The following is a 26,797-nucleotide window of genomic DNA, read 5'->3' as shown; positions in this document are numbered from 1 at the left end:
GACAGTGATGGCTAACTTTTTTGCTGTCGTGTGCCAAAAGCAGGGGGAGCGCAGGGGAGGTCGCGCACGTGTGTGGCCACACCCATAATTCCCCTGTGCCCTCCTGCACATGCATGTGCGACCCCCCCACGCTCCCCCCACTTTTGGCACGCGACGGAAAAAAGGTTCCTGGTAGGCCTGGTAGGCCCGTTTTTCGCCCTCCCCAGGCTCCAGAGGCTTTCTTGGAGCCTGGGGAGGGTGAAAACAGTCTTCCCCACCCCCCTGGAGCCCCTCCGGAGTCCGGAACCGGTCTGTATCCCGACTTCCGGTGGGCCCGCAAGGCCCAAAAATCAGCTGGCTGGCATGCGCATGCGTGCTGGAGCTGAGCTTGGGCAATGCTTGCGTGCCCACATATATGGCTCCATGTGCCACCTGTGGCACGCGTGCCATAGGTTCGCCATCACGGGCCTAGGATCTTCTTTCTCAGGGTTAAATCTCTCCATCATCTTCTCTGTCGAAAGCTGAATATATTTATATATATATTCATATCAAGGGTAAATAATTTCTTTTCCCTGAATTTGTCCCAGTTTAGCCGGATGCTTTGGGAAGAAATGTCTTTTATTAATTTGGGAAGAGTTTTTTTGTGTGGCTGTTCTAATCTAGGCCATTTTTAAAAAGCGTCTTCCTCCTCTTTTCCCGTTGATCCATACGGAGTCAGAATTTGAAATGAATTTTTGAACCCAACTTTTAATAACCTCCCTTCCTGCTTAGGCATATGACCACACAGGAAATAATGGGCTATTTTAATTGGGTTTTTATTTGTTAAGAATGGCAGTGTTCACTTAAAAACCTCCAGGAACTCACCTTTTGCCAATTACACAGAGAATTTGGGGGATTCTGCCATGGGGGAGGGGAAGGCCTCTGCACACGCCCAGTGGAACTGGTTTTCTGCAGCTGTTCCAAAATCTATGAAATGGGGGGGGGGGGGCAAATTGGCAATTGAATGCAATGTGAAAAGCTTAGTCAAATATCAAATACAGGTAATCCCCTGATTTACAGCTGCAATTGTCACTACAATTTCTGTGGCTAAGCACGGCAGCAAAAACCTGCAGTTGTTAAGTGAATCACCTGGTCGTTAAACGAATCCACTTTCCCCGTCTGCTTTGCATGTCGGGGAAAGTCACAAATGATGATCATTGTATGCTGGTGGTTGTCCGAGTGCCTAAATTTTGATCACATGACCGTGGGGATTGCTGTGACGGTCGTAAGTGTGAGGATTGGTCGTAAGTCACCTTTTTCAGCGCCATTGTAAATTTGAAAAGTTGCTAAATGAAGGGTTATAAGTCGAGGACCACCTGTAAAGTAATTGTGGTATATGGGGAAAATTGGTTTTGAAGGGCGCCACATCATTTGGGACAACGAAATAACACGTCATATTTTATTTTATTTTTTCTCCCTGCCTTAAGCTATTTATATCTCTCCATCTTTCTGTTTTCAGTCTGGGCAGCCTTTTAAGTTCTCGGTGTTGGAGATTTGTGATCGAATTAAGGAAGAATTCCAGTTCCTCCAGGCTCAGTATCACAGGTATGGAAAAGAAGAGGAAAGAAAAAAAAAAAGAGAGAAGATTAGGGTTCTTAATTCTGATAACTAAATGGAACCTCCACACCCAGTGGCAGTATACCCCACAATACTGTACAGCCTTGAAAACAATCCAGAAATCTCTCTGTTGCTTTTTCTCCCTGATCGCTTTTTTCACCCCTGTCAACCACGGTGCAGCTTTGTTTGCACATCACGCTCAGATGTGGTTTGTTTAAACCCGGTTTACAGGATTAATGGCTGGATTTGCCCAACATGCGGTACCAGAAAACCACATTGTGCTTAAGTGCATTGTGTGAACTAAAATCTGGGCCATTTTTTCTCCTTTCCCTTCCCTTTTCTTTTCAAAACAAAAAAGAGTGGGTTTCCCTGGAAAAGGAAGGCAGCCTGTAAATCAATTTATTGTTGATTCTCCTCACATACCTCTAGTCCAGTGATGGCTAACCTTTTTGCCGTCGTGTGCCAAAAGCGGGGGGGGAGCAGAGGGGGGTCACACACGTGTGTGCCCACACCCATAATTCAATTCCTCCGTGCCCTCCTGCACATGCGTGTGCGACCCCCCCCGCGCTTCCCACACTTTTGGCACGCGACGGAAAAAAAGGTTACTGGTGGGCCTGGTAGGCCCATTTTTCGCCCTCCCCAGGCTCCAGAGGCTTTCTTGGAGCCTGAGGAGGGTGAAAACGGCCTTCCCCATCCCCCCGGAGGCCCTCCGGAGGCCGGAACCAGCCCGTTTCCCGACTTCCGGTGGGCCCGGAAGGCCCAAAAATCAGCTGGCTGGCATGCGCATGCGTGCTGGAACTGAGCTAAGGCAATGCTTGCGTGCCCACAGATATGGCTCCATGTGCCACCTGTGGCACGCGTGCCATAGTTTTGCCATCATGGCTCTAGTCCACTACAGTCCCTGAGTGAGGAAGCCATGGAAAGAGAGAAGGAGTTTGGAGAGGGGCAGGCAGAGATGGTTTTGAAGAGACAGTTCGGCAGAAAAAAAAAGTGAATTTGTCCCCTGTCTGAAGTGATATAGTGATATAGAATCTGGCCTGCGGGCTGCTTAAATCTGGCGCATGGGACCACCCTGGAAACAGTGAAGGACCGGCTCGCGGTGCCCCTGCCAGAGTGCCCCCCCCTCGGAGCTCAGTTTTTGCTGGCACAGGGCTATCAAAACTGTACTACTGTACTGTAATGTATTACTGTAATTGGACTACTGTAATGCTCTCTACATGGGGCTCCCCTTGAAGAGCACCTGGAGGCTCCAACTGGTCCAGAATGCGGCCGCGTGGGTAATTATGGGTGCGACACGGCGCACCCATGTAACACCTCTCCTGTGCGAGCTGCACTGGCTCCCGGTGGTCTTCCGGGTGCGATTCAAGGTGCTGGTTACCACCTTTAAAGCGCTCCATGGCTTAGGACCTGGGTATGTACGAAATCGCCTTCTGCCACCGGTAGCCTCCCACCGGCCAATACGCTCCCACAGAGAGGGACTCCTCAGGGTGCCGTCGGCCAAACAATGCCGACTGGCAACACCCAGGGGGAGAGCCTTCTCTGTGGGGGCACCTGCCCTCTGGAATGACCTGCCCCTGGAGGTTCATATGATCCCCGACCTTCGTACCTTTCGCCGTGCCCTTAAGACCCTGTTGTTCCAACAGGCCGGGCTGGCTTAGAACATGAATTTTAAATTGGGTTGTTTGTCAATGTTTAACTTTGTGGGCCAAATTTAATATATTCGTTTTAAATTGTTTTTAAATTCTGTGAGTTTATGTGTGTTTTAACATGGCTGTGCACCGCCCTGAGTCCTTCGGGAGAAGGGCGGTATAGAAATTTAACAAATTAAACTAAACTAAACTAAAACAAACTAAAAACGAAACAAAAGGAGAAATATTTTCCCCTTTTGCATTTGAGCATGCAAGGAGGGACAGGAAAGGAGAAAGGGAAAGAGGAAAGACAAAGAAAAAGAAAGAAAGAGGGGAAGAGGTCAAGGAAGGAAAAAGAAGGAAAGAGGGGAAGGAGGAAGAAAGGAGAATGAAGAGGGAAGGAAAAAAAGGAAGAAAGGAAGGAAGGAAGGTTATAATGAGAGTGAGTGAGGGTCTGAGGGAATTCCTTCCTTAGCACTTGGCCACCACAGGTGACCCTAACACAAGTGATCTCAAGCTGGCCACACACCCCGGCCTCGCACACCCTGGCCACGACCCTCCCCCACCCAGGTCAAACACAACCCTGATGTGGCCCTTGATGAAATCGAGTTTGACGCCCCTGGTATAGGATCTCTGATTGAGCAGGGGGCTGGACTAGAAGACCTCCAAGGTCCCTTCCAGCTCTATTCTGATTCTGAATCATATTCCCTTCTTTTTTTTTGGCAGCCTGAAATTGGAATGCGAGAAATTAGCGAGCGAAAAAACAGAGATGCAGAGGCATTATGTTATGGTAAGACATAATAATAATAATACCAATAATAACCATAATACTTTTTTTTTTAGCCAAGAAGTTATGGATTTACAAAATACAGGTAGTCCTTGACGTACAACAGTTCATTTAATGACTTTTTGAAGTTACAACGGTACTGAAAAATGGGACTTATGACCGTTTTCCCCCACGTACGACCGTTGACCGCAACTGAACCCAAAATTTCTCTTGCTAAGTGAGACATTTGTCAAGTGAGTTTTGCCCCATTTTACGACCTTTCTTGCCATGGTTGTTAAGTGAATCACTGTGATTGTTAAGCGAGTAACACAGTTGTTAAGTGAATCTGGCTTCTCCCTTGACTTTGCTTGTCAGAAGGTCGCCAAAATTAATCACATGACCCCAGGAGACAGCAACCGTCATAACTATGAGTCAATTTGCCAAGTGTCCAAATTTTGATCTCATGACCGTGGGGACTCTGAAACGGTCATAAGGGTGAAAAATAGTCATCGGTCACTTTTTTCAATGTCATTTTTACTTCGAACGGTCACTAAATGAACTGTTGTAAGTCAAGGAGTACCTGAATGTGTTTGCTAAATCGTCGAACCCCAATTTGATGGTGTATAATCTAATCATGGTCCAAATGGTTCTTTTTAGAGTTTTTTAAGAATATATCTTTATCTATTGGCGGCTGTTTGGGGTTTCTATGAACCTTGCATGTTTTTGCGTGTAACTATGGCCGCGTAGCAATCGGGGATCGAATGTCAAGAATTGGGGCACGATGCTAAGAGAGGAAATTAATGCTTATCATGGTAAAATGAAAGAATTTTGCAGTTCTGAGTTAAACTGCCTGCCTAACTGGAGCTTTTCCTTCTATTTCAGTATTACGAGATGTCCTATGGCCTGAATATTGAAATGCATAAACAGGTATGCCATCCTGGGAATCATGAAAAGGAGCAGGTTTGGGAAGGAAATTCAGATTCGGATATGAACTTGCCACGTTGGGCATATATAATGGGGGTGTAGCTTTGTTAATTTGGATGGTGCCAAGGGTCCAGATTGCAGTTGGCTTCCTAATGAGCATCAGGTTTCCAATTTATAGGCTGCGTTCCCTGGTCCATTCACACCACAAAGCTAAGCTTAAGTGTTGTGTGAAAGCAGCCAAGTTGTTTAAAATGTATGAAAGAATGAGACTTTCTGAAGGGAATAATTGGTGGACTTTCCTCTTTTCCTCCCTTTCATTTCCTTCTTTCTTTCTTTCTTTTTTCTTTCTTTCTTTCCTTCCTTTCTCCCTCCCTCCTTCCTTTTTTCCTTCCTCCCTGCCTCCCTCCCTCCTTCCTTCCTCTCTCTCTCCCTCTCTCTCCCTCCTTATTCCTTCCTTCCTTCCTTCCTTCTTCCCTTTCTCCCTCCCTTTCCTTCCTCCCTACCTCCCTCCCTCCTTCCTTCCTCTCTCTCTCCCTCTCTCCCTTCCTCCTTTTCCTTCCTTCCTCCCTTCCTCCCTCCCTTCCTTCCTTCCTTCCTTCCTTCCTTCCTTCCTTCCTTCTTTCCTCCCCTCTTCCCCCCCAGACAGAGAAAATTTGAGCAGAGAAAGGCTTCGAAGTTTCTCCTCTCTTTTCCTTTAGGCTGAGATTGTCAAGCGACTGACTGCGATCTGTGCCCAGATTATCCCATTTCTCTCACAAGAGGTAAAAATAAATAAATAAAAGCGGGCAAGAAAAAAAAAGCGAACGGTTGTAAGTTGAGGATTCCCTGTCATCCATCTTTCCCATTGGTGGCAATTGGACTCTTGCCTCCTTTCTAAGGGTGGGCTTTGGCAGGCCTGGGTCAAGTCAAGTGTTTCATGGAAGCCCTTTTTGGACGGACTGACGCAGTTTTCCTTGGCCCCCAGCATCAACAGCAGGTCTTGCAAGCCATGGACCGGGCCAAACTGGTGACAATGGGGGAGCTGAATAACATCATTGGGGTGAGTGAACGTGGCCTTGGCTTTTTCACTAATAATTGACCACAGCTGGGTTTCTAAATCCCAGCAACGTTAAGACTGGTGGACTTCAGCTCCCAGAATTTTTCTGAACTTGCCACAAAGTGGAAGGAAAGAAGGAAGGAGGGAGGAAGGGAGGGAAGAGGAAGGTGGCAGGAGAGAGGGAAGGGAGGGAGGGTGAGGAAGGGAAGGTAGGAAGGAAGGAAGGAGGGAAGAAGGGAGGAAAGGAGGAAGGAAGGAAGGAGGGAAGGGGAAGGAAGGAAGGAGAGGGGAAGGGAGGGAGGATGGGGAGCAGGGAAGGAAAGGCAGAAAGGGAGGGGGAGGAAGGGAAGGAAGGAAGGAAGGAGGGAGGAAGGGAAGGAGAGAGAGAGGGAGGGAAGAGGAAGGTGGCAGGAGAGAGGGAAGGGAGGGAGGGTGAGGAAGGGAAGGTAGGAAGGAAGGAAGGAAGGAGGGAAGAAGGGAGGAAAGGAGGAAGGAAGGAGGGAAGAAGGGAGGAAAGGAGGAAGGAAGGAGGGAAGGGGAAGGAAGGAAGGAGAGGGGAAGGGAGGGAGGATGGGGAGCAGGGAAGGAAAGGCAGAAAGGGAGGGGGAGGAAGGGAAGGAAGGAAGGAAGGAGGGAGGAAGGGAAGGAGAGAGAGAGGGAGGGAAGAGGAAGGTGGCAGGAGAGAGGGAAGGGAGGGAGGGTGAGGAAGGGAAGGTAGGAAGGAAGGAAGGAGGGAAGAAGGGAGGAAAGGAGGAAGGAAGGAAGGAGGGAAGAAGGGAGGAAAGGAGGAAGGAAGGAAGGAGGGAAGGGGAAGGAAGGAAGGAGAGGGGAAGGGAGGGAGGATGGGAAGCAGGGAAGGAAAGGCAGAGAGGGAGGGGGAGGAAGGGAAGGTAGGAAGGAAGGAGGGAAGAAGGGAGGAAAGGAGAAAGGAAGTAAGGAGGGAAGAGGAAGGAAGGAAGGAGAGGGGAAGGGAGGGAGGATGGGAAGCAGGGAAGGAAAGGCAGAGAGGAAGGGAAGAGGAAAGAAGGCTGGAGAGGAGGAAGGAAGGAGAGAAGAGATGGGAGAGACAGGAAAGGAGAGGTAGAAGAAGAAGGAAAGGAAGAAGGACAAAGGAGAGAACAGAAGAAGGGAAGGGAGGAGAAGACAGGACAGGACAGTAGAGAAGAAGCCGGGAGGAGAGGAGGAGGGAAGGAAGAGAGGGGAGGAAGGAAAGAGAAGGAGGAGGGAAGAAGGAAGGAAGAAAGAAAGGGGGAAGGAAGGAAGGGAAGGAAAGAAAAAAGAAAGGGAAGGAAGGAGAGTGGAAAACAGGAGAGGGAGGAAAAAGGAGGGGAGGAAGAAGGAGAAAGAAAGAAACAAAGACGAATAAGAAAAGAAAGCAAGCTATGCTGACTGGAGGATTCTGGGAGTTGAAGTCCGCCAGGCTTAAAGCGGCCAAAGTTGGAGACCCGTGTCCTAGGGGGGTCTCTTCTTTTTTCTTTCCAGCAGCAGCAGTTACAACATCTGTCCCATCAGGCCCCTCCGGTTCCCTTGACCCCACACCCTTCGGGGTCTCAGGCTTCTAGCTTGGCTGCGGCCAGCACCACGGCTTCCGGGCTTCTGGCCCTCTCGGGGATGTTGGGGGCTCAGAGCACCCTGGGGTCAAAGCAAGAAAACTCTGGGCAGGACTCCCAAAATAATCAAGGTAAGAAGGGAGAGGGAAGGGGGATTGGTGGGGGTGGGCTGAGAAGGAGTCTGTCTCCCTGGTTGGATTTGCAAACTGTCCATCAGAAAGGGGGCGGGTGCTTCAAAACAGAGCAGCCCTTTCCCCATTTGTTTTGGGGATATTTGCATAGCCCCGCCCTTGACTGAGGATTAACATAACCCATCCCTCTCATTTGCATGCCTCCTGTCCTGCTGATCTCTGCTTGTGCCAACATTCACACATGACACTATGCTGGCTTAAAACCTCCCAGAATCACTGGAAATTGGGGGGATTTATCAATGTAATAAATAATAATGATTGGAAACGGTGTTTGGTTGGTGGGGATTTGTTGATAATTGAAATATGTGGTGTAAGTCAGGCTATGGTTTGTCCTCAACTTATGACTACAATCGGGGCCAGAATTTCTATTGCTAAGTAAAGCGGTTGTTGAGTGACTCGGACCGGATTTTTAAATATTTTTTGGGGCGATGGTTGCTAATGAATCATTGCAGTTGTTAAGTGAATCAAGTAGTCGTTAAGCAAATCCTGCTTCCCCCGTTGACTTTGCTTGTGGGAAGCTGGCTGGGAGGGTTGCAAATGGTGATCAGGTTTTTTAATATTTAGGTCTGGAGGTCAAAATGTACTTCTGTACTTTTAGGGGAATTGGAAACTAATTTCCTTCCTTCTTTCCTTCTCTACCTGCTACCTCTCCTTTCTCTTCTCTTCTCTTCTCTTCTCTTCTCTTCTCTTCTCTTCTCTTCTCTTCTCTTCTCTTCTCTTCTCTTCTCTTCTCTTCTCTTCTCCTCTCCTCTCCTCTCCTCTCCCTTCCCTTCCCTTCCCCTCCCTTCTCCTCTTCCCCTTCTTCTCTTCTGTTCTCTCCTTTGTCCATTCCTCCCTTCCTTTTCTATCTCTCCTCCTTTCCTGTCTTTCCCATCTCTCCTTCCTTCCTTCCATTTCTTCCTTCCTCCCTTCCTTCCATCCTTCTTTTCTTCCATCCTTTCCTTTCCTTCCTCATTTGCTTCTTCCTTCCCTCCCTCCCTCTTTCCTTCGTTTCTTTTCTTACTTCCTTCTTCCTCCCTCCCTCCCTCCTCCCTCCCTTCCTCTTCTATCTCTCCTCCTTTCCTTTCCTTTCCTTTCCTTTCCTTTCCTTTCCTTTCCTTTCCTTTCCTTTCCTTTCCTTTCCTTTCCTTTCCTTTCCTCCTTCCTTCTGCCCTTCCTTTCTTCCTTCCATTCATCCATCTCCCTCCCTCCCTCCCTCCCTCTTTGTGCTAAGTTCAGAGAATTCATACCCCTTTCAAAGACACAGAGAGCTCTGTATCTTTTTCTGGCCAAAATCTTTGCCCGCTGCTGCTGCAGCTCGTGGTGTAGTTTTGCCTGCCGATTTGTGCTTGTCTAGACTGGTGAGCCAAAGATGGCACAGAGAGAGAGATCCATGGGGGGGGGGGGGTCTGGAACTGGCCCAGCTGGTCCTCCATAACCGGCCTGTGTGAGAGGCAGATCCAGGCCTTGTGGCGAGGGGGGGGGAGGGCGGGAAAGAGACCGTATTACATACACACACACACACACACACACACACACACACACACACACACACACACAGTTGCAAATTGCCTGGCCTGCAGGCCCGATCCAAGCCAACCTGCTTGGCAAGCCCCCTTTGCAAAAGCTTTCTTGGCCCAGATGCATTCTGGGACTTCATCCAGGCCGGCTCATTCTGGCAGGCCTCCCTCTTTAGTCTGGAGGGAAATAAGAGCTTTTTTCTCTTTCCCTCTTTCAACCTCCGTGCCAAAGTTGGGAGCCAGCCCAACGAGCGATGTTTGATGGCTAGGCGCCTTCGTCACCTCGCGTAGCGATCCATAACTTTGGTTTAATGACGGTCTGGTCGCCTATGGCGAGGATGAGATCCTAGGTGACCAGACGATGGATGGCTTACTAAGAGGCCACGCAGAGCTGGGAAGAAATATCACTTTTAGTGCCAGATGGAAAATAATAATAATAATAATAATAATAATAATAATAATAATAAATAATTTTATTTCTATACCGCCCTTCTCCTGAAGGACTCAGGGCAGTGTACAGCCTATTAAAAACACAAGACAAACATCAATTAAAATAATTTAAAATTATTAAATAATTCGGCTCAATTTAAAAACCCAGAAATGTAAATGCTATTTTTTTAAAAAAAGTGAGTCCTACACTCTTAATAGGGACGCGGTGGCTCAGTGGCTAAGACGCTGAGCTTGTCGATCGAAAAGGTCGGCAGTTCGGCGGTTCGAATCCCTGGTGCCGCGTAACGGGGTGAGCTCCCGTTACTTGTCCCAGCTTCTGCCAACCTAGCAGTTCGAAAGCACGTTAAAAAAAATGCAAGTAGAAAAATAGGGACCACCTTTGGTGGGAAGGGAACAGCGTTCCGTGCGCCTTCAGCATTGAGTCATGCCGGCCACATGACCATGGAGACGTCTTCGGACAGCGCTGGCTCTTCGGCTTTCAAATGGAGATGAGCACTGCCCCCTAGAGTTGGGAACGACTAGCACATGTGTGCAAGGGGAACTTTTACCTTTACTATACAGTCAGGAAATATAAAAATTTCGTTTATTGGATTACAGATCTCTGTTTAGTTTAGTTTAGTTTAGTTTTATTTGATTTGTATACCGCCCTACTCCCAAAGGACTAAGGATGGTGAACAGTCACAGGATAAAAAACATAAATACAAAATTTAAAACTGAATAAAATCGAATTAAACAATTTGGCTGAAGACAGATTTAAAACACCCCAATAAATTAAAAACAAATTAAAATTTACGTTTTAAAAAGGGAAAAAAGGGAAACAGTTAGGCCAGGCCAGCCTGATAGAATAAAAAGGTCTTGAGAGCGCGGCGGAAGGTGCGTAGATCCGGGATCCTCCGTATCTCCGGGGGGAGCTCATTCCAGATAGTAGGTGCCCCCACAGAGAAGGCTCTCCCCCTGGGGGCCACCAGTCGACACTGTTTGGCCGATGGCACCTGGAGGAGCCCTCTCTATGAGAGCGTACTGGCCGGTGGGAGGCTACTAGTGGCAGCAGGCGGTCCCGTAAGTAACCAGGTCCTAAGCCATGGAGCGCTCTAAAGGTGGTAACCAATTGTTCTGTTAACTCAACTTGCTGTGAAACGGAGGGAGGGAGGGATGGAGGGAGGGAGGGAGGAAGGAAGGAAGGAAGGAAGGAAGGAAGGAAGGAAGGAAGGAAGGAAGGACCATAGTGGCACAGTGGTGAGAATGCAGTATTGCAGGGTGACTCTGCCCACTGCCATCAGTTCGATCCTGACTGGCTCAGGGTTGACTCAGTCTTCCATCCTTCCGAGGTCAGTAGAATGAGGACCCAGATTGTTGGGGGCAATAGGATGACTCTGCAAACCGCTTAGAGCGGGCTGTAAAAGCACTGTGAAGCGGTATATAAATCTTAAGTGCTATTGCTATTGTGTGAACCCAGGAAACGGGTTAACTCAGTAAGCTGTGGGAACAGAACTCCTAGACTATTTTCATTCTGTAAGTTTTAATTATTATTATCTAGCATTTCTATGCCGTTCCATTTCAGCCAGCTCTGGGCAGCTTTTTACTCTGCGTGTGCCACACAAATGCCACACCTGTGTGGGCACGCACATAACCTTTTCTTGTTGTATTCAGCTCTCTGGTTTTATCATTCCAAAGGCCTAATTCCCTGTTTTTACCGTCTTTTTTTGCTTCCCCCAAAATGTCGGATAACTGACTGCGTTCCAGGGAACCCACAAAGTCGGGTAAGGCTAACAAACTGTGTCTATGCTTGGGAGAAACGGGGGGGGGGCACTTTGGGGCAGCCCCAAAAGTCTGATCCTCGGGTTAGCTCAGGCTGTAGGATGTGTGCAAGAGCTGGTTTGGTTTAGTGGTGAAGGTATCAGTCTAGTAACTAGGAGATCAGGAGTTCTAGTTCAGCCTTAGGCACAAAAACTTATATGGGGGAACTTTGGGCCAATCACCAGGAGATGGTGAGTTCTAGTCCCGCCTTAGGCATGAAAGCCATCTGGGGAACTTCGGGCCAATCACCAGGAGATGGTGAGTTCTAATCCCGTTTTAGGCATGAAAGCCATCTGGACAGTGGTGAAATCTAAATTTTTTTACTACTGGTTCTGTGGGCATGGCTTGGTGGTTGTGGTGTGGTGGGCGTGGCTTGGTGGGCATGGCAGGGGAAGGATACTGCAAAATCTCCATTCCCACCCCACTCCAGGGGAAGGCGACTGCAAAATCCCCATTCCCTCCCCACTTCTGGGGGGAAGGATATTGCAAAATCTCCATTCCCACCCCACTCTGGGGCCAACCAGAGGTGGTATTTGCCGGTTCTCCGAACTACTCAAAATTTCCGCTACAGGTTCTTTCTGAACTGCTCAAAATTTCCGCTACCGGTTCTCCAGAACCTGTCAGAACCTGCTGGATTTCAGCCCTGCATCTGGGGGAACTTTAGGCTAATCACCAGGAGATTGTGAATTCTAGTCCTGTTTTAGGCAGGTAAGCCAACTGAATGACTTTAGGCCAATCACCAGGAGATGGTGAGTTCTAGTGCCACCGTAGGCAGGAAAGAGAGGTGGGTGACTTTGGGCCAATCACCAGGAGACTGGGAGTTCTAGTCCTGTTTTAGGCCATAAAATCCAGCTGGGTGATTTTGGATTACTCACGCTCTCTCAGCCAAACCCACCTCACAAGATTGTTATTGTGGGAAAAATGAGAGAAGGAAGGAATATTAATGTACGTTTTGTTGCCTTGAGTTACTTATAAAGTAATAATGGGAAGATAAAATAATAAATGGGGGATGAATAATAATATTAATAAATAATAATATAGAGGAACCTCAGACAATCAGTCCCGTTTTTTTTCAACTCTCTTCTCATCTGCTTGGAAAAAGGAACCAGGTTTTTGGTGACCGATTCTGCAAAGCAAACACACAAACACATGGGAAAATCTCGGGGTGGGGGTGGGGTGGGGGAACCTGACCAGGTTTTATTTATTATTTATTTATTACGTTTATTGGCCATCCATCTTAGCACAGGGCAACTATGGAGAGGCCTACAATGTTGGTTTTACAATGATGTTTTGTATCATTCTGCTTTAACTTTATATTTTCCTCATTGGTCGGTATTGGATTTCAGAGCTACCGACTGTCCCCTGAATGATTCTGAATGGCTTACACCTTGAATCGGGAAAATTACAAAATTCCCTTTTATAATACTGGTGGGAGAGGCAGATGGCCTGTCTGAGGTGAGGGGAGGGTGATCACATGCTGTAGGCTGGTGAAGATAGGCTACAGATCCCAGGATTCCCAGCCCATGCCAACGATGGCTGAGATCCTTTGGTCAGTGGTGGAATTCCAATTTTTTTTTACTACCGGTTCTGTGGGCGTGGCTTGGTGGGCATGGTGTGGCTTGGTGGGCGTGGCAGGGGAAGGGTACTGCAAAATCCCCATTCCCTCCCCACTCCTGGGGGAAGGATATTGCAAAATCCCCATTCCCTCCCCACTCCTGAGGGAAAGATATTGCAAAATCTCCATTCCCACCGCACTCTTGGGCCAACCAGAGGTGATATTTACTGGTTCTCCGAACTACTCAAAATTTCCGCTACCCGGTTCTCCAGAACCTGTCAGAACCTGCTGAATTTCACCCCTGCCTTTCGTTGTAATTCAACCAGCTGGAAAAAGCTGTGGATTGAAGAACCTAGAACAGAGTTTCTCAATCTTGGCTAGTTTAAGATGGCTAGGTTAAGACTTCAACTCCCAGAAGGGGGGAGGGGAGGAAAAAGTAATCTTACTTGTAATTAAATAATAGCCACCATCTCATGATTTGGAGCAGGAGGTCTCCAACCTTGTGAGCTTTACGACTTGCGGACTTCAACTCCCAGAATTCCTCCGCCAGGCCATGCCAAGGAGAATTCTGGGAGTTGAAGTCCACAAGTCTTACAAGTTGCCAAGGTCCGAGACCCCTGATTTGAAGCACCAGAAATGGGCCTCTGTTTTCCCCGCCTGCTTCTTGCCGTTCATTAATTTGCCTCTTTCTCGTCTCCGCAACCTGTAGAGCACTTCTGCGTCTCCTCCAGAGAGTATCCAAGGTGAAGAACGGGGCGAAGATAGCGGGGCGAAGGCCAAGCTGCAGGACAAAGAAGAGGTAGGAGGTTATGTGAGTGTCTCTTTTTCATTTTGGTCATGTTTTTTTTTTTTAATTTGATTTATATGCCGCCCTTCTCCAGAGACTCAGGGCGGCTTACAATGCGTTAAGCAATAGCCTTCATCCTTTTGTATATTTATACAAGGTCAGCTTATTGCCCCCACAAACTGGGTCCTCATTTCACCTACCTTAGAAATGATGGAAGGCTGAGTCAACCTTGAGCTTGGTGAGATTGGTTCGAATCTCACCAAGGCTCAAGGTTGACTCAGCCTTCCATCCTTTCTAAGGTAGGTAAATTGAGGACCCAGTTGTGGGGGCAATAAGCTGACTTTGTATAAATATACAAAAGTATGAAGGCTATTGCTGAGCGCATTGTAAGCCGCCCTGAGTCTCCGGAGAAGGGCGGCATATAAATCAAATTTAAAAAAAAAAAAAACCTTTGGCAACTTTAAGACTTGTGGATTCAACTCCTCTGGGAGTTGAAGTCCACAAATCTTAAAGTTGCCAAGGTTGGAGACCCCTGTTATAACCGGTCCTCTGAGTTTAATAAGACTTTCTGATAAGCAGTTTTGGGGAATGAAGGACAAACGTTTGGGAAGCACTGAATTCGAACCTGGGATTAAGAACCGGGGATGTCCAGGTGCCCAGGTGGGCAGCCAGGCTCATGGGTTGGAGGCCAAGTTCAACTCAGTCGTATCAGAGGATTAATTTGCTTTTTGAGATAGAACTGGCGTCTCCCTGCTGAGATCTGGAGATTTGGCGACTGAATTTCATCGTCTGGATTAATTGGTTTGATACCATCAGGTTGGGGCTGCCTCTTAGCAACCCCAGAGTTTATTTTCCACCCCCACCCCCCAGGAGATGCAGTTTTTGTGCTGCAAAAATAGAGAGTGGGGCCACATTTTGCCAGGAGTTTCCCCACTGATTTACACCAAGGGTGGTTCATTAGCAGCTGGGAATGTTTCCTGTCCATCTTTCGGTTTTCGTTTGAAACATTCTGTCAGGGATGGTGCAAAATTGATGATTTTCCTTCCTTCCTTCCTTCCTTCCTTCCTTCCTTCCTTCCTTCCTTCCTTCCTTCCTTCCTTCTTTCTTTCCTCCTTCTCTCCCTCCCTTTCTCCTTCTCTTCCTTTTCCTTCCTTCCCTACTTCCTTCCTTCCTTCCTTCACTCCCTCCCTCCTTTCATCCTTCCTACCTTCCTTCCATCTTCTCCGTTCTCTTCTTTTTCCTTCCTTCCTCCTTTCCTCCTTCCCTCCCGTCCTTTCTCCTTCTCTTCCCTTCCTTCCTTCCTTCCCTCCCTCCCTCCTTCCTTCCTTCTTCTCCCTTCTCTTCTTTTTCCTTCCTTCTTTCCCCCTTCCTCCTTCGCTCCCAACCTTTCTCCTTCTCTTCCTTTTCCTTCCTTCCTTCTTTCCTTCCTTCTTCTCCCTTCTCTTTTTCCCTCCTTCCTTCCTCCCTTCCTCCTTCCTTCCTTCCCTTTTTCCTTCTCTTCCTTTTTCTTCCTTCCTTCCCTACTTCCTTCCTTTCTTCCTCCTTCCCTTTCTCCTTTTTTTCACTTTTCTTCCTTCCTTCCTTCCCCGCCCTCCCTCCTTCCTTCCTTCCTTCCTTCCTTCCTTCTTTCTTATTCCTTCTCTTCTTTTTCCTTCCTTCTTTCCTCCCTTCCTCCTTCCCTCCCGCTCTTTCTCCTTCTCTTCCTTTCCTTCCTTCCCTATTTCTTTCCTTCCCTCCCTCCTTCCCTCTCTCCTTCCTTCCTTCTTCTCTTTTTTCCTTCCTCCCTTCCTCCCATCTTCTCTTCCTCTCTTCCTCCCTTCCTTCATTCCCTTCCGTTCCCTTCCTTCCCTTCCCTCCCTCCCTCTCACCTTCCTACCTTCCTACCTACCTACCTTCTCTCTTTCTCTCTCTCTCTCTCTCCTCCTTCCTTCCTTCCCCATTTCTTTTTCCTGGCTGTCTTGCAGGAAAGCGATGGGGAGAAGAGTGATTGCAACCTGATTGTGGATGAGGTACGTGGGGTGCTGGTGGTGGTAACGACTCCATTCCGTGGGAAGCTTTGGCGGCTGCTGTAGGCACGAGCAGCTCTCAGGAGGTTTCCGTGCTAAATTATGCAGGGGCTTCAAAGCGGTTGGATTCCGGGCGGTTTCACCATCCATCGCTTTATTTCTCCATGCAGCTTTGCACTTTCCCCTTTTTTTTAAAGTCTTAATTACACTCCGGGCTCATTGCGGGGGTCAGGCCAGCCGCTTCCTTCTGACTTCTGGCAAGATGAAAGCTGTGGCTCTTTGACCTGGGTGGCCTATTGCTCCCTCGGTGCATTTTTATCCCTGCAGGAACGTGGAAGCATTTGCATTCTCCCCACCTCCGTAGAAAACGCCATTGAGTATTTGCATCTGGATTTTCCTTCCTTTGTGCCAATCGGTGCCCCACAAATACCCACTTTGTGCAGCGCCTGGAATCTGCCCAGCCTGGGATCAAAGCCGCACACATCTCACCTAAACCCAAAGACGGACTGAAACACATTGCAAAATAAACGTTAAAAGTTTGGCTTGAAAACTCTCCCTGCAAATAGGAAAAGAAAAAAAAAAGACAAAAACAGCCCCTCAATCTTCACATTCTGCTTTGTTTTCTTATCCTTTCCCCCCCTCCACACCTCTCTCTTCCTTTGAGAGAGAGAGAGAGAGTCAGAGAGAGACAGACAGACAGAGACACAGAGACAGAGACACAGAGAGAAAGAGACAGAGAGAGAGACACCGAGAGAGACACCGAGAGACACAGAGAGAGACAGAGACAGAGACACAGAGAGAGAGAGGCAGAGAGAGAGACACAGAGAGAGAGAGAGACACAGAGAGAGAGAGACACAGAGAGAGACAGAGAGAGAGAGAGAGACAGAGACACAGAGAGACACAGAGAGAGAGACAGAGAGAGAGAGACACACACAGAGATACACAGAGAGAGATAAAGAGACAGACAGAGGCAAAGAGAGAGACAGAGAGACAAAGAGAGAGAGACACACAGAGAGAGAGAGACACACAGAGATAAAGAGACAGAGACAGGCAAAGAGAGAGAGACAGAGAGACAAAGAGAGAGAGACACACAGAGAGAGACACACACACAGAGAGATAAAGAGACAGAGACAAAGAGAGAGAGACAGAGAGAGACAGAGAAAGAGACAGATTTTGCTGGATTTGCACAACATGTTTTATACATGTTGTGCAAATTGGGAGGATTGTATGCAGTTCGGGCAGCTGTAATTTAAAAGGTTCACGGAAAGGTTTGTCTCAAGTTGAAGGAGAATATCAGAATGATGGCAGGTCAGGAAAAACTGGGATTACGAATGAAGACAAATATACAGTGTCCTATACAGGCTTCAGCACGAGTCCACAGGCTCGGAAGACCAAATCTTCTGAGGGGATAGATGGGGAACTTATCAAATTTGCAGATGACACCAAGCTGGCAGGAATAGCCAATACTCCGGAAGATAGGCTCAAGATACAGAAGGATCTTGACAGATTTGAACATTGGGCGCTATCTAACAAAATAAAATTCAGTGGTAAAAAAAGGAAGGTTCTACATTTAGGCAAGGAAAACAAAATGCACAGGTACAGTATATGTGGTACCTTGCTCAATAGTATTAACTGTGAGAGGGATCTTGGAGTCCTAGTGGACAACCATTTAAATATGAGCCAGCCATGTGCTGCAGCTGCCAAAAAAGCCAACACAGTTCTAGGATGCATCAGCAGAGGGATAGAATCAAGATCACGCGAAGTGTTAATACCACTTTATAAAGCCTTGGTAAGGCCACACTTGGAATTCGGCATCCAGTTTTGGTCGCCACGGTGTAAAAAAGATGTTGAGACTCTAGAAAGAGTGCAGAGAAGAGCAACAAAGATGATTAGGGGACTGGAGGCTAAAACATATGAAGAACGGTTGCAGGAACTGGGTATGTCTAGTCTAATGAAAAGAAGGACTAGGGGAGACATGATAGCAGTGTTCCGATATCTCAGGGGCTGCCACAAAGAAGAGGGAGTCAAGCTATTCTCCAAAGCACCTGAAGGTAGGACAAGAAGCAATGGGTGGAAACTAATCAAGGAGAGAAGCAACTTAGAACTAAGGAGGAATTAAGAACAATTAATCAATGGAACAACTTGCCTCCAGAAGTTGTAAATGCTCCAACACTGGAAGCTTTTAAGAAGATGTTGGATAACCATTTATCTGAAATGGTATAGGGTTTCCTACCTAAGCAGGGGGTTGGACTAGAAGACCTCCAAGGTCCCTTCCGACTCTGTTATTCTATTCTATTCTATTCTATTCTATTCTATTCTATTCTATTCTATTCTATTCTATTCTATTCTATTCTATTCTATTCTATTCTATTCTATTCTATTCTATTCTATTCTATTCTATTCTATTCTCTCTGGCCTGGGTGACTGACTCCAAGAGGGATCTTGGAGGCTTAGTGGACAACCAATTACAGTAGTGTCCAAAATTGTGGAAGCCTTTTGGGAAAAGTGTATTTTTGAGGTTTGATGGCTAATAACACCACGTTTTTTGGAGTTTCAAGCAGTGGTGGGTTGCTCCAAGTTCGCACCGGTTCGCAAGAATCAGTAGTAAAAATTTGCAGTAGTTCGGAGAACCGGGGTAATAACATTGGCTGGCCACGCCCCCGAAACGGTCCCCGGCCCAGTTGCCGCTCGCTTACCCCGCCCACCTCATCAGAGGCTTTTTTTTTTTACTTTTAAAAGCATTTTTTTCTATTACCTCTTCAGCCCAAAAAATGCTTTTAAAAGTTAAAAAAAAAGCCTCTGATGATCGCGCAGCTCAGCTGGGATTGTCAAAGGCTTTTAAAAGCATTTTTTGCTACAACCTCTTCGGCCGAAAAGGTTGTAGGAAAAAAAAATGCCTTTAAAAGCCTCTGGCAATCCCAGCTGAGTTGCCTGATCGTCAGAGGCTTTGAAAAGCATTTTTTTCTGCAACCTCTTAAGGTTGTAGAAAAAATGCTTTTAAAAGTTAAAAAAAAAAAAAAGTTGGTCACGCCCACCCAGTCACATTGCCCCCACCAAGCCATGCCCACAAAATAATCCGCGCCCACAGAACCGGTAGTAAAAAATTTTAGAACCCACCCCTGGTTTCAAGATAATCCTATTCCACTGCTAAAATGGCCTGGGAATAGCCAAGACCTTCTTAACCCAATTGAAAATCTATGGAGCCGACTAAAGAAACTTGTTCGTCAGAAACAACCCAGCAATAAACCCCAGTTAAAAGAAGCAATCATTCAATCTTGGTTTCACATTCTAACAGCTGCAGAACTCAAAGACTTGGTTGACTCCATGGGAAGACATTGTAAGGCCGTCATTCATGCTAAAGGTTACCCAACTAAGTATTAACTGACACGATGATAATTTTTGTATATCTCGTTTTTTCTACGTGTTTCACTGTTCTTCTTTATACTGTAACTGCTATTCTAATAGCAAATCCTTCATAAAAGTGATTGCATTACAGTCTTGATTAAACTATATTTCCATTGATAAATCATTTTATGGTACTACTCCCCCCCCCCCAAAAAAAGTGGTGTTATTAGCTAGTTTTAGAAAATACACTTTTCCCAAATGGTTTCCACAATTTTGGCCGCTACTGTAAATATGAACCAACAGCGTGCAGCGACAGCCAAAAAAGCCAATGCAATCCTAAATTTCATTAACAGAGGCATTCAATCAAGATCAACGGAGGTACTAATACCACTCTATAAAGCCTTAGTAAGACCACACCTAGAATACTGCATCCAGTTTTGGTCACCACACTATAAAAAAAGATGTTGAGGCTCTAGAAAGAGTGCAGAGAAGAGCAACAAAGAGGATTAGGGGACTGGAGGCTAAAACATATGAAGAACGTCTAGTCTAGTGAAGAGAAGGACCAGGGGAGACAGGATAGCAGTCTTCCAATATTTGAGGGGCTGCCACAGAGAGGAGGGGGTCAACCTATTTTCCAAAGCATCTGAAGGCCAGACTAGGAATAATGGATGGAAACTGATCAAGGAGTGATTCAACCAAGATATAAGGAGAATTTTTCTGACTGAGAAAAATCGACCCACGGAACAGCAATTGCCTTCAGAAGTTGTGGGAGCTTCATCACTGGAGGTTTTTAAGAAGGGACTGGGCTGCCATCGGTCAGAAATGGTGTAGGGTCCCCTGCTTGGGCAGGGGGTTGGACTAGATGTCCTATAAGGTCCCTTCCAATTCTGTTACTCTTTTTCTGTTCTGACTCAGATTGGATTTTGCAAAACTGGGATAATTCGGGAATCGGCGTGTTTTGCTTGCAAAAAAAAGAAAAAGAAAAAAAAGAATTGAATGGAGATATAGAGCCCTTTTGAAGTTTTACCCTGCTCCAAGTTTTCTCAACCTTAACCACTTTAAGATGCATGGACTTCAACTCCCAGAATTCCCCAGCCAGCAAAGCTTAAAGTGGCCAAAGTTGGGAAACACTGCCCTACTTGGTATTTTTAGGAAAAATACTCAGACTCAGTTTTGGGGTATGTGTGTGTGTCAAACCGTCCTACATTTAACCTGCCAGTTTTAGTTTGGTTTAGATTCAGTTTTCATTCTCGTTTTAAGTTGAATTTTCATCTCTGGCACAGAGACGTATTGTGGTGCCTTCTAATTAAAGTAGAAGTAAAATATTAGATAAATATTTGGATGGATGGATGGATGGATAGATAGATGATGGATGGATGGATAGATAGATAGATAAATAGATAGAAATAGATGGATGGATGGATGGATAGATATATAGAGAGATGATGTATGTCCTTCGGGAGAAGGGCGGTATAGAAATTCAATAAATAATAATAATAATAATAATAATATATATATATATATATATATATATATATATATATAGCCAGGTTTTTCCTACGTAACCAAGGTTTTTCTGCAGCCCTAGCTCAGTGGAATCACATCCATTCGATTCTGGGCTTTTTTCTTCTCTCTCTCTCTTTCTCTCTCTCTCTCTCTCTCTCTCTCTCTATATATATATATATATATATATATATAGAGAGAGAGAGAGAGAGAGAGAGAGGAAGGGAGGGAGGGAGGGAGGGAGGGAGGGAGGGAGAGAGATGAGAGAGAGAGGTGGATGGATGGATGGATGGATGGATGGATGGATGGAAATATGGAGTAAGAAAGCAGTATGGAGTCTGTTGGAAATAATATGAGTGTACATCTATCTAAGTGTGCACGATTTGAGAAAAGTTGACTTCTTATTGAAACTGCCAACAGGAGAAGAACGACCAAGTTGAAATTTAAAGAAAATAAATATAGGTATAATGATGTAAATGCAGGGCAGGTGTATTGTCAGCGGTCCGACTAGCAACCCCCGCCCCCAAAAGTAGACATTCTCAGGAACTTTGAAATCTCAAAAGCAAAACTTTATTAGAGACAGCCTTTCGGTACTGAAGAATCAAAACCAACTCTGGTTTTTCCCCGCGCAATGCTTGTATAGTTCAACAAAGAGCTTCCCTTTCTCCCCACTCTCGGTTGGTCAATTGTCCAATTATGAATCGTCCTTTTGTTTTGAGAACTGTCCGTCTTACAGTCAGACACCTGGATCGGTGGCCATGGTGGGACCTTGGCTCTCGCGGTCCGTCTCTGAAGCGTCTGCCTTCTTTCTCCCCTTCCCTCCCCCCAGTTTTTTTAGCAAGCGGAATAGCGATAAGATTCAAAAGTGGTTCAACCTTGACATGTAGACTTCTCTTCACTGGATATAGGGGTTGGATGGCAGGCTGTCAGGACTGATAAGCAGTATAGATAGTCCTGGACTTACAAACATTCCTCTAGTGACAGTCTGTAGAGATTCTCAGTCATCATAGTTGTCCCAAAGGTGCCTTTTCCAGAGGCAACTGGACTTTCTTGTTTTTCTTTGAAGAGGTTTCGCTTCTCATCCAAGAAGCTTCTTCAGCTCTGACAGGATAGTGGAGAATGGAAAGATTTACCGTATTTTTTGAAGTATAAGACGCTCCGGAGTATAAGACGCACATTCGTTTTTGGGGAGGAAAACAAGAAAAAAAAAATCTGCCTCTGCCTATCAGCATCCATCGGTATTCATCTGGCTGGCGTCCTTGCAGCAAACAGCAAACAGCCTGGTCAGCTTCAGCATGTTATCGCAGCCTGATTTGGCATGAGCAGCTGATTGGCGGTTGGATGGGCCTCACGGAATACTGCCAATCAGCTGTTCCAGGCTGCAGGGATCGCCACAGCCCATTGTCGCCTCCACACGTCGCCTTTTTGGCCTCCGCACATCGTGTTTTTGGCCTTCGCACCCTCTGTTTAGACCCGTTCCAGGCTGCCAGATCACCATAGGACATCGCTGCCAATCGCCGCCTCCATGTGTTGCATTTCCAGCCTCCCCGCGTCGCTTTTTCGGCCTCCACACAGCCTCTGCGCATCGCATTTTTGGCTGGTTCCAAGCGGCGGGGATGCCCCCCGCTGCCAATCCCCACCACCTAGAACTGTTCTGTCCCCGTCCCACACATGCATCCCCACAGACGGCCCAGAGTTAATAAAGCCAAGTCTTTGAAGATAAAGCTGGCAGCAACGCAGTGGCTAGCTGCCAATTCAGACTTTACTCACACAAAACAAAGATTAGACTGCAAGCATTCCGATAAAGCAGGCAAAGTTTCAGCAATACAAGGATTAGTCCAAATGCAGTCCGACAAGGCAGGCAGAAGTCCAGTAACGCAGAGATCATGGATTATTTCTAGTTTTTGCTCATCACAAAGTGAACCGGCCACCACACCCACATTTATACTCTGTGGGGTGTGGTCCAGTGACTCAGCTAATCTCTGGCACGCCTTCCCCTCTGCTGCGCACGCTTTTCCCTGCGCCGCTGTCGAGGATCCAGCCAGCACTTATCTCCTTCGTCGCTGTGCACCTGTGGCTGCGGGGACGTGCTTGGCTCTGGGCCTATCTCTTGGCCTTCGGTGTCCTCCGGAGGCATTGCCAGAGAGGAGGGTCCTGGAGAGGGAGGCCTTGCCAACTCCTCTCCCTCACTCTCAGAGTCTGCATCTGTCGATAGCCCAGGCTCAGGCAACGGAGCCACAACAAGAACCAGCTGAAAATGCGATGCATAGAGGCCAAAAATGCGACACACGGAGGTCGAAAATGCAACATATGGAGTCGAAAACGCGATGCGCGGAGGTGGCGATCCATGGCGATGTGCTGTGGTGATCCTCGCAGCCTGGAATGGGTCTAGAATGGGACGTACGGAGGCCGAAAAAGCAATGCACGGAGGCCGAAAATGGCCGAAGGGTGGGGGCGGCATGTGGGCGTGGTTTCGGCAACATTTAGTGTATAAAACACACTGCAATTTTCACCCACTTTTAAGGGGGGGGAGTGCGTCTTAGACTCCGAAAAGTACGGTATATTTCTTGCAGACAGCTGGTCATTTGCATCCTTTTAGAGGGTCCTTGAAGCACTTGGAGGTTTATCTGTGTCCTCAGGGTCACCTGAGTGGTGCTATTGGTTCATGTAGTCTGCAATTTTTCTTCTGGAAATCCATTCCTAACTCCCACACCTTTCCAAGGGTCTCCATCCCAAATTGTTTGGCTAAAAGTCTGCCAGAGATTCCTTTAGTGACCATTTGAAGTTGCAACAGCACTGGATAAAGTGACTTAGCATTAGTCCTCACACTTACAACGGTTGCAGCATTCCCCAGGGTCACGTGATCACAGTTTGCAACCTTCCCAGCCAGCTTCCGACAAGCAAAGTCAAGGGGGGAGGGGGAGGGAAGCCGGATTCGCTTTACAACCACATGGTTCACTTACCCACTGCAGCGGTTCGCTTAACAACCCTGGCAAAAAGATGATAAAAATCGGGCATGACTGCCTTAACAAAGGCCTTACCTAGCAAGGCGAATTCCGGTCCCAATTGTCTTGAGTTGAGGACTATCGGTAGTGGAATCTACAATGAGCAATTGTTGATTGTTAACTAATTAATTATCTTAATTAATTAAGACATTAATTCCACTGGTTAATTGAGAACAATTAACCAGTGAACAGCTTGCCTTTCAGAAGCTGTGGGTGCTTCATCACTGGAGGTTTTCAAGAAGAGACTGGACAGCCATTTGTCTCACATTGTAATAGGGTCTCCTGCTTGGGCAAGGGGTTGGACTAGAAGACCTCCAAGGTCCCTTCAAGCTCTATTCTGATTGATTGATTGTTTGATTGAATATTACACTAGATGTCCTCTGAGGCTCCTTCCTATCCATGATATGGTTGGCATTGGGGTTATGGTTAGGGCAATAGGGTCTCCTGCTTGGGCGGGGGGTTGGACTAGAAGACCTCCAAGGTCCCTTCAAGCTCTGTTCTATTCTATTCTGTTCTATTCTCTACTCTACTCTACTCTATTTTCTATTCTATTCTATTCTATTCTATTGTATTCTATTCTATTCTATTCTGTTCTATTCTATTCTGTTCTATTCTCTACTCTACTCTACTCTATACTCTATTCTATTCTATTCTATTCTACACTACTCTACTCTACTCTTCTCTATTCTATTATATTTTCTATTCTATTCTACTCTATTCTATTCTATTTTATTTTATTCTACTCTACTCTACTCTATTTTCTATTCTACTCTATTCTACACTACTCTACTTTACTCTACTCTACTCTATTCTATTTTCTATTCTATTCTATTCTACTCTACTCTATTCTATTTTCTATTCTATTCTACTTACTCTACTCTACTGTACTCTACTCTATTCTATTTTCTATTCTATTCTATTCTATTCTATTCTATTCTATTCTACTCTATTTTACTCTACTCTATTCTATTTTCTATTCTATTCTACTCTACTCTACTGTACACTATTCTATTCTATTCTATTTTCTATTCTATTCTATTCTATTCTACTCTATTCTATTTTCTATTCTATTCTATTCTATTCTATTTTCTATTCTATTCTATTCTACTCTATTCTATTTTCTATTCTATTCTACTGTACCGTACCGTACCGTACTCTATTCCAGTCTATTCTATTCTATTCTATTCTATTCTATTCTATTCTATTCTATTCTATTCTATTTTCTATTCTACTCTATTCTATTCTATTTTCTATTCTACTCTATTCTACACTACTCTACTCTACTCTACTTTACTCTACTCTATTCTATTTTCTATTCTATTCTATTCTGTCAAAGAGAGAAACAACCTGGAATTAAGGAGAAACTTCCTAACCGTGAGGACAATTAACCAGAGGAAGGACTGTCTCCAGAAGTTGTTTGTGCTTCATGCCTGGAGGTTTTCAAGAAGAGACTGGACAGCCATTTGTCTCAAATTGTATAGGGTTTCCTCCCTGGGCAAGGGGTTGGACTAGAAGACCTCCAAGGTCCCTTCAAGCTCTATTCTGATTGACTGATTGATTGAATATTACACTCAGCAAGCAAGCAATATTACACCAGATGTCCTTTGAGGCACCTTCCTATCCATGATTCGGTTGGCATTGGGGTTAACCTCATTTCTGGTTATGCACAATTCACAAACCAGCCCAAAAAAACCCCCTGAATTTAACAGATCCAGCCAAGCCACCGAAAAGCCAGGATTAAATCGGCGTTAAAACCAAACTAATGGATATAGTGCAGCTACCAGCTCTTTAATCTAACCCGGTTAAATGCAACCTGTGGGAACATAGCTAGTGGATAACCACTGGCCACCACCACCACTTTTTTTCCTTCCGAAAAGGTGAGAACGTTAGACGTCTTTGGAATTTCTGCAAAAATAAAAAATAAAAAATCCAAGGATAGGAAAGGAACGTTGGTTTTGCATTCCGCAGAAGTGTGTCGAAAACCGTTTCCCTCCGTTTGCTCCCGAGAGAATCCGCAACGATTAAAACCAAGAAAGGAAAACCGTAATATAAGGCATTCAAGCAGCAATCTGGGGTTGGCTGGGAAGAGCGAGGCGAGGCGTGCGAGCCACCTGACACCAGAAATGTGTTGTTGGAGGTTTTCTTAAGTGCCGGGTTGGAAAAATAAAATGTGTTCCTTGCGGATGGATGCCTGTGGAATCCCAGGATGGGTTTAACCCCCTGAAAAACAGGGGTGGAAAAAAACCAGACTGGAAGGAATGCACATTTTTCAGAAATGGGAATTAAGGACTTTCCGTCGGAATTAAGGAGGGGCGTATAAAGTGTAGGTTGCCCTCGACTTACAACAGTTCGTTTAGTGACCGTTGGGAATTTTCAAGGGCAAAAAAGTGACTTATTTCCATTTTTAGGACCGTGGCAGCATCCCCTGGGGGGGGGGGGAAATCACGTGATTTACATCCAGCCGCCTGACGACTGACTCATATTTATGACGGTTGCAGAGTGTCCCGGGGGTTGTGCGAGCCCCTTTTTGCGGCCAAGCAAAGACAACGAGGGAGCCAGATCCGCTTAACAACGGTGTTAGTAATTGAAGAACGGCAGGGATAGCAACTTAGCAAATGTGGCGGGAAAAGTCATAACGTGCGGCAAAACTCACTAAATGAATGTCTTGCTTAGCAAACATACATTTTGGGCTCAGTTGTGGTCGTAAGTTGAGGATTCCCTTTACCTCGATGCCTAAATTCTCTCTCTCCCTCCCTCCCTCTCTCTCTCTCTTTCTCTCTCTCCCCCTCCCTCCCTCCCTCTTTGTCTTTCTCGCTCCCTCCCCCCTCCCCCTCTCGCTTTCTCTCTCTCTCTCTCCCTCCCTCTCCCTCTCTCTTTCTCTCCCTCCGCCCGCTCTCTTTCTCTCTCTCTCCCTCCCTCTCCCTCTCCCTCCCTCTCTCTCTTTCTCTCTCCCTCCCCCTCTCTTTTTCTCTCTCCCTCCCCCTCCCCCTCTATCTTTCTCTCTCTCTCCCTCCCTCCCTCTCCCTCTCTCTTTCTCTCCCTCCCCCTCTCTCTCCCTCCCTCTCCCTCCCTCTCTCTCTTTCTCTCTCTCTCCCTCCCTCCCCCTCTCTCTTTCTCTCTCTCCCTCCTCCTCTCATTCTCTCCCTCCCTCCCTCTCTCCCTCCCTCCCTCTCTCTCTTT

The 26,797-nt window shown here is 46.4% G+C and overlaps 1 protein-coding gene across 2 annotated transcripts in view; it reads left to right on the top strand.

The window, feature by feature from the left end:
• The window catches only part of TLE2 (TLE family member 2, transcriptional corepressor), a 60,627-nt gene that overhangs the window by 6,882 nt on the left and 26,948 nt on the right, over positions 1–26,797 (top strand). The window contains exons 2-10 of one of the 2 annotated variants that reach the window (XM_070944452.1): positions 1,478–1,563; positions 3,930–3,993; positions 4,852–4,896; positions 5,592–5,654; positions 5,858–5,932; positions 7,412–7,610; positions 11,363–11,379; positions 13,681–13,770; positions 15,723–15,767. In XM_070944452.1, coding sequence (XP_070800553.1) covers positions 1,478–1,563; positions 3,930–3,993; positions 4,852–4,896; positions 5,592–5,654; positions 5,858–5,932; positions 7,412–7,610; positions 11,363–11,379; positions 13,681–13,770; positions 15,723–15,767 — 684 coding nt within the window. Of the gene's footprint in view, positions 1–1,477; positions 1,564–3,929; positions 3,994–4,851; positions 4,897–5,591; positions 5,655–5,857; positions 5,933–7,411; positions 7,611–11,362; positions 11,380–13,680; positions 13,783–15,722; positions 15,768–26,797 lie in introns of those variants that run through there. The other variant, XM_070944460.1, reaches the window with a different exon arrangement.

This window comes from Pituophis catenifer, unplaced genomic scaffold (assembly GCF_029215685.1).
Source record: "Pituophis catenifer annectens isolate HBS135680 unplaced genomic scaffold, rPitCat1.0.hap2 SCAF_1, whole genome shotgun sequence".
NCBI classification, from domain to species: Eukaryota; Metazoa; Chordata; class Lepidosauria; order Squamata; family Colubridae; genus Pituophis; species Pituophis catenifer.
The sequence above is the reverse complement of the archived record's forward strand: the minus strand, read 5'-3'. Positions and strand labels throughout refer to the sequence as shown.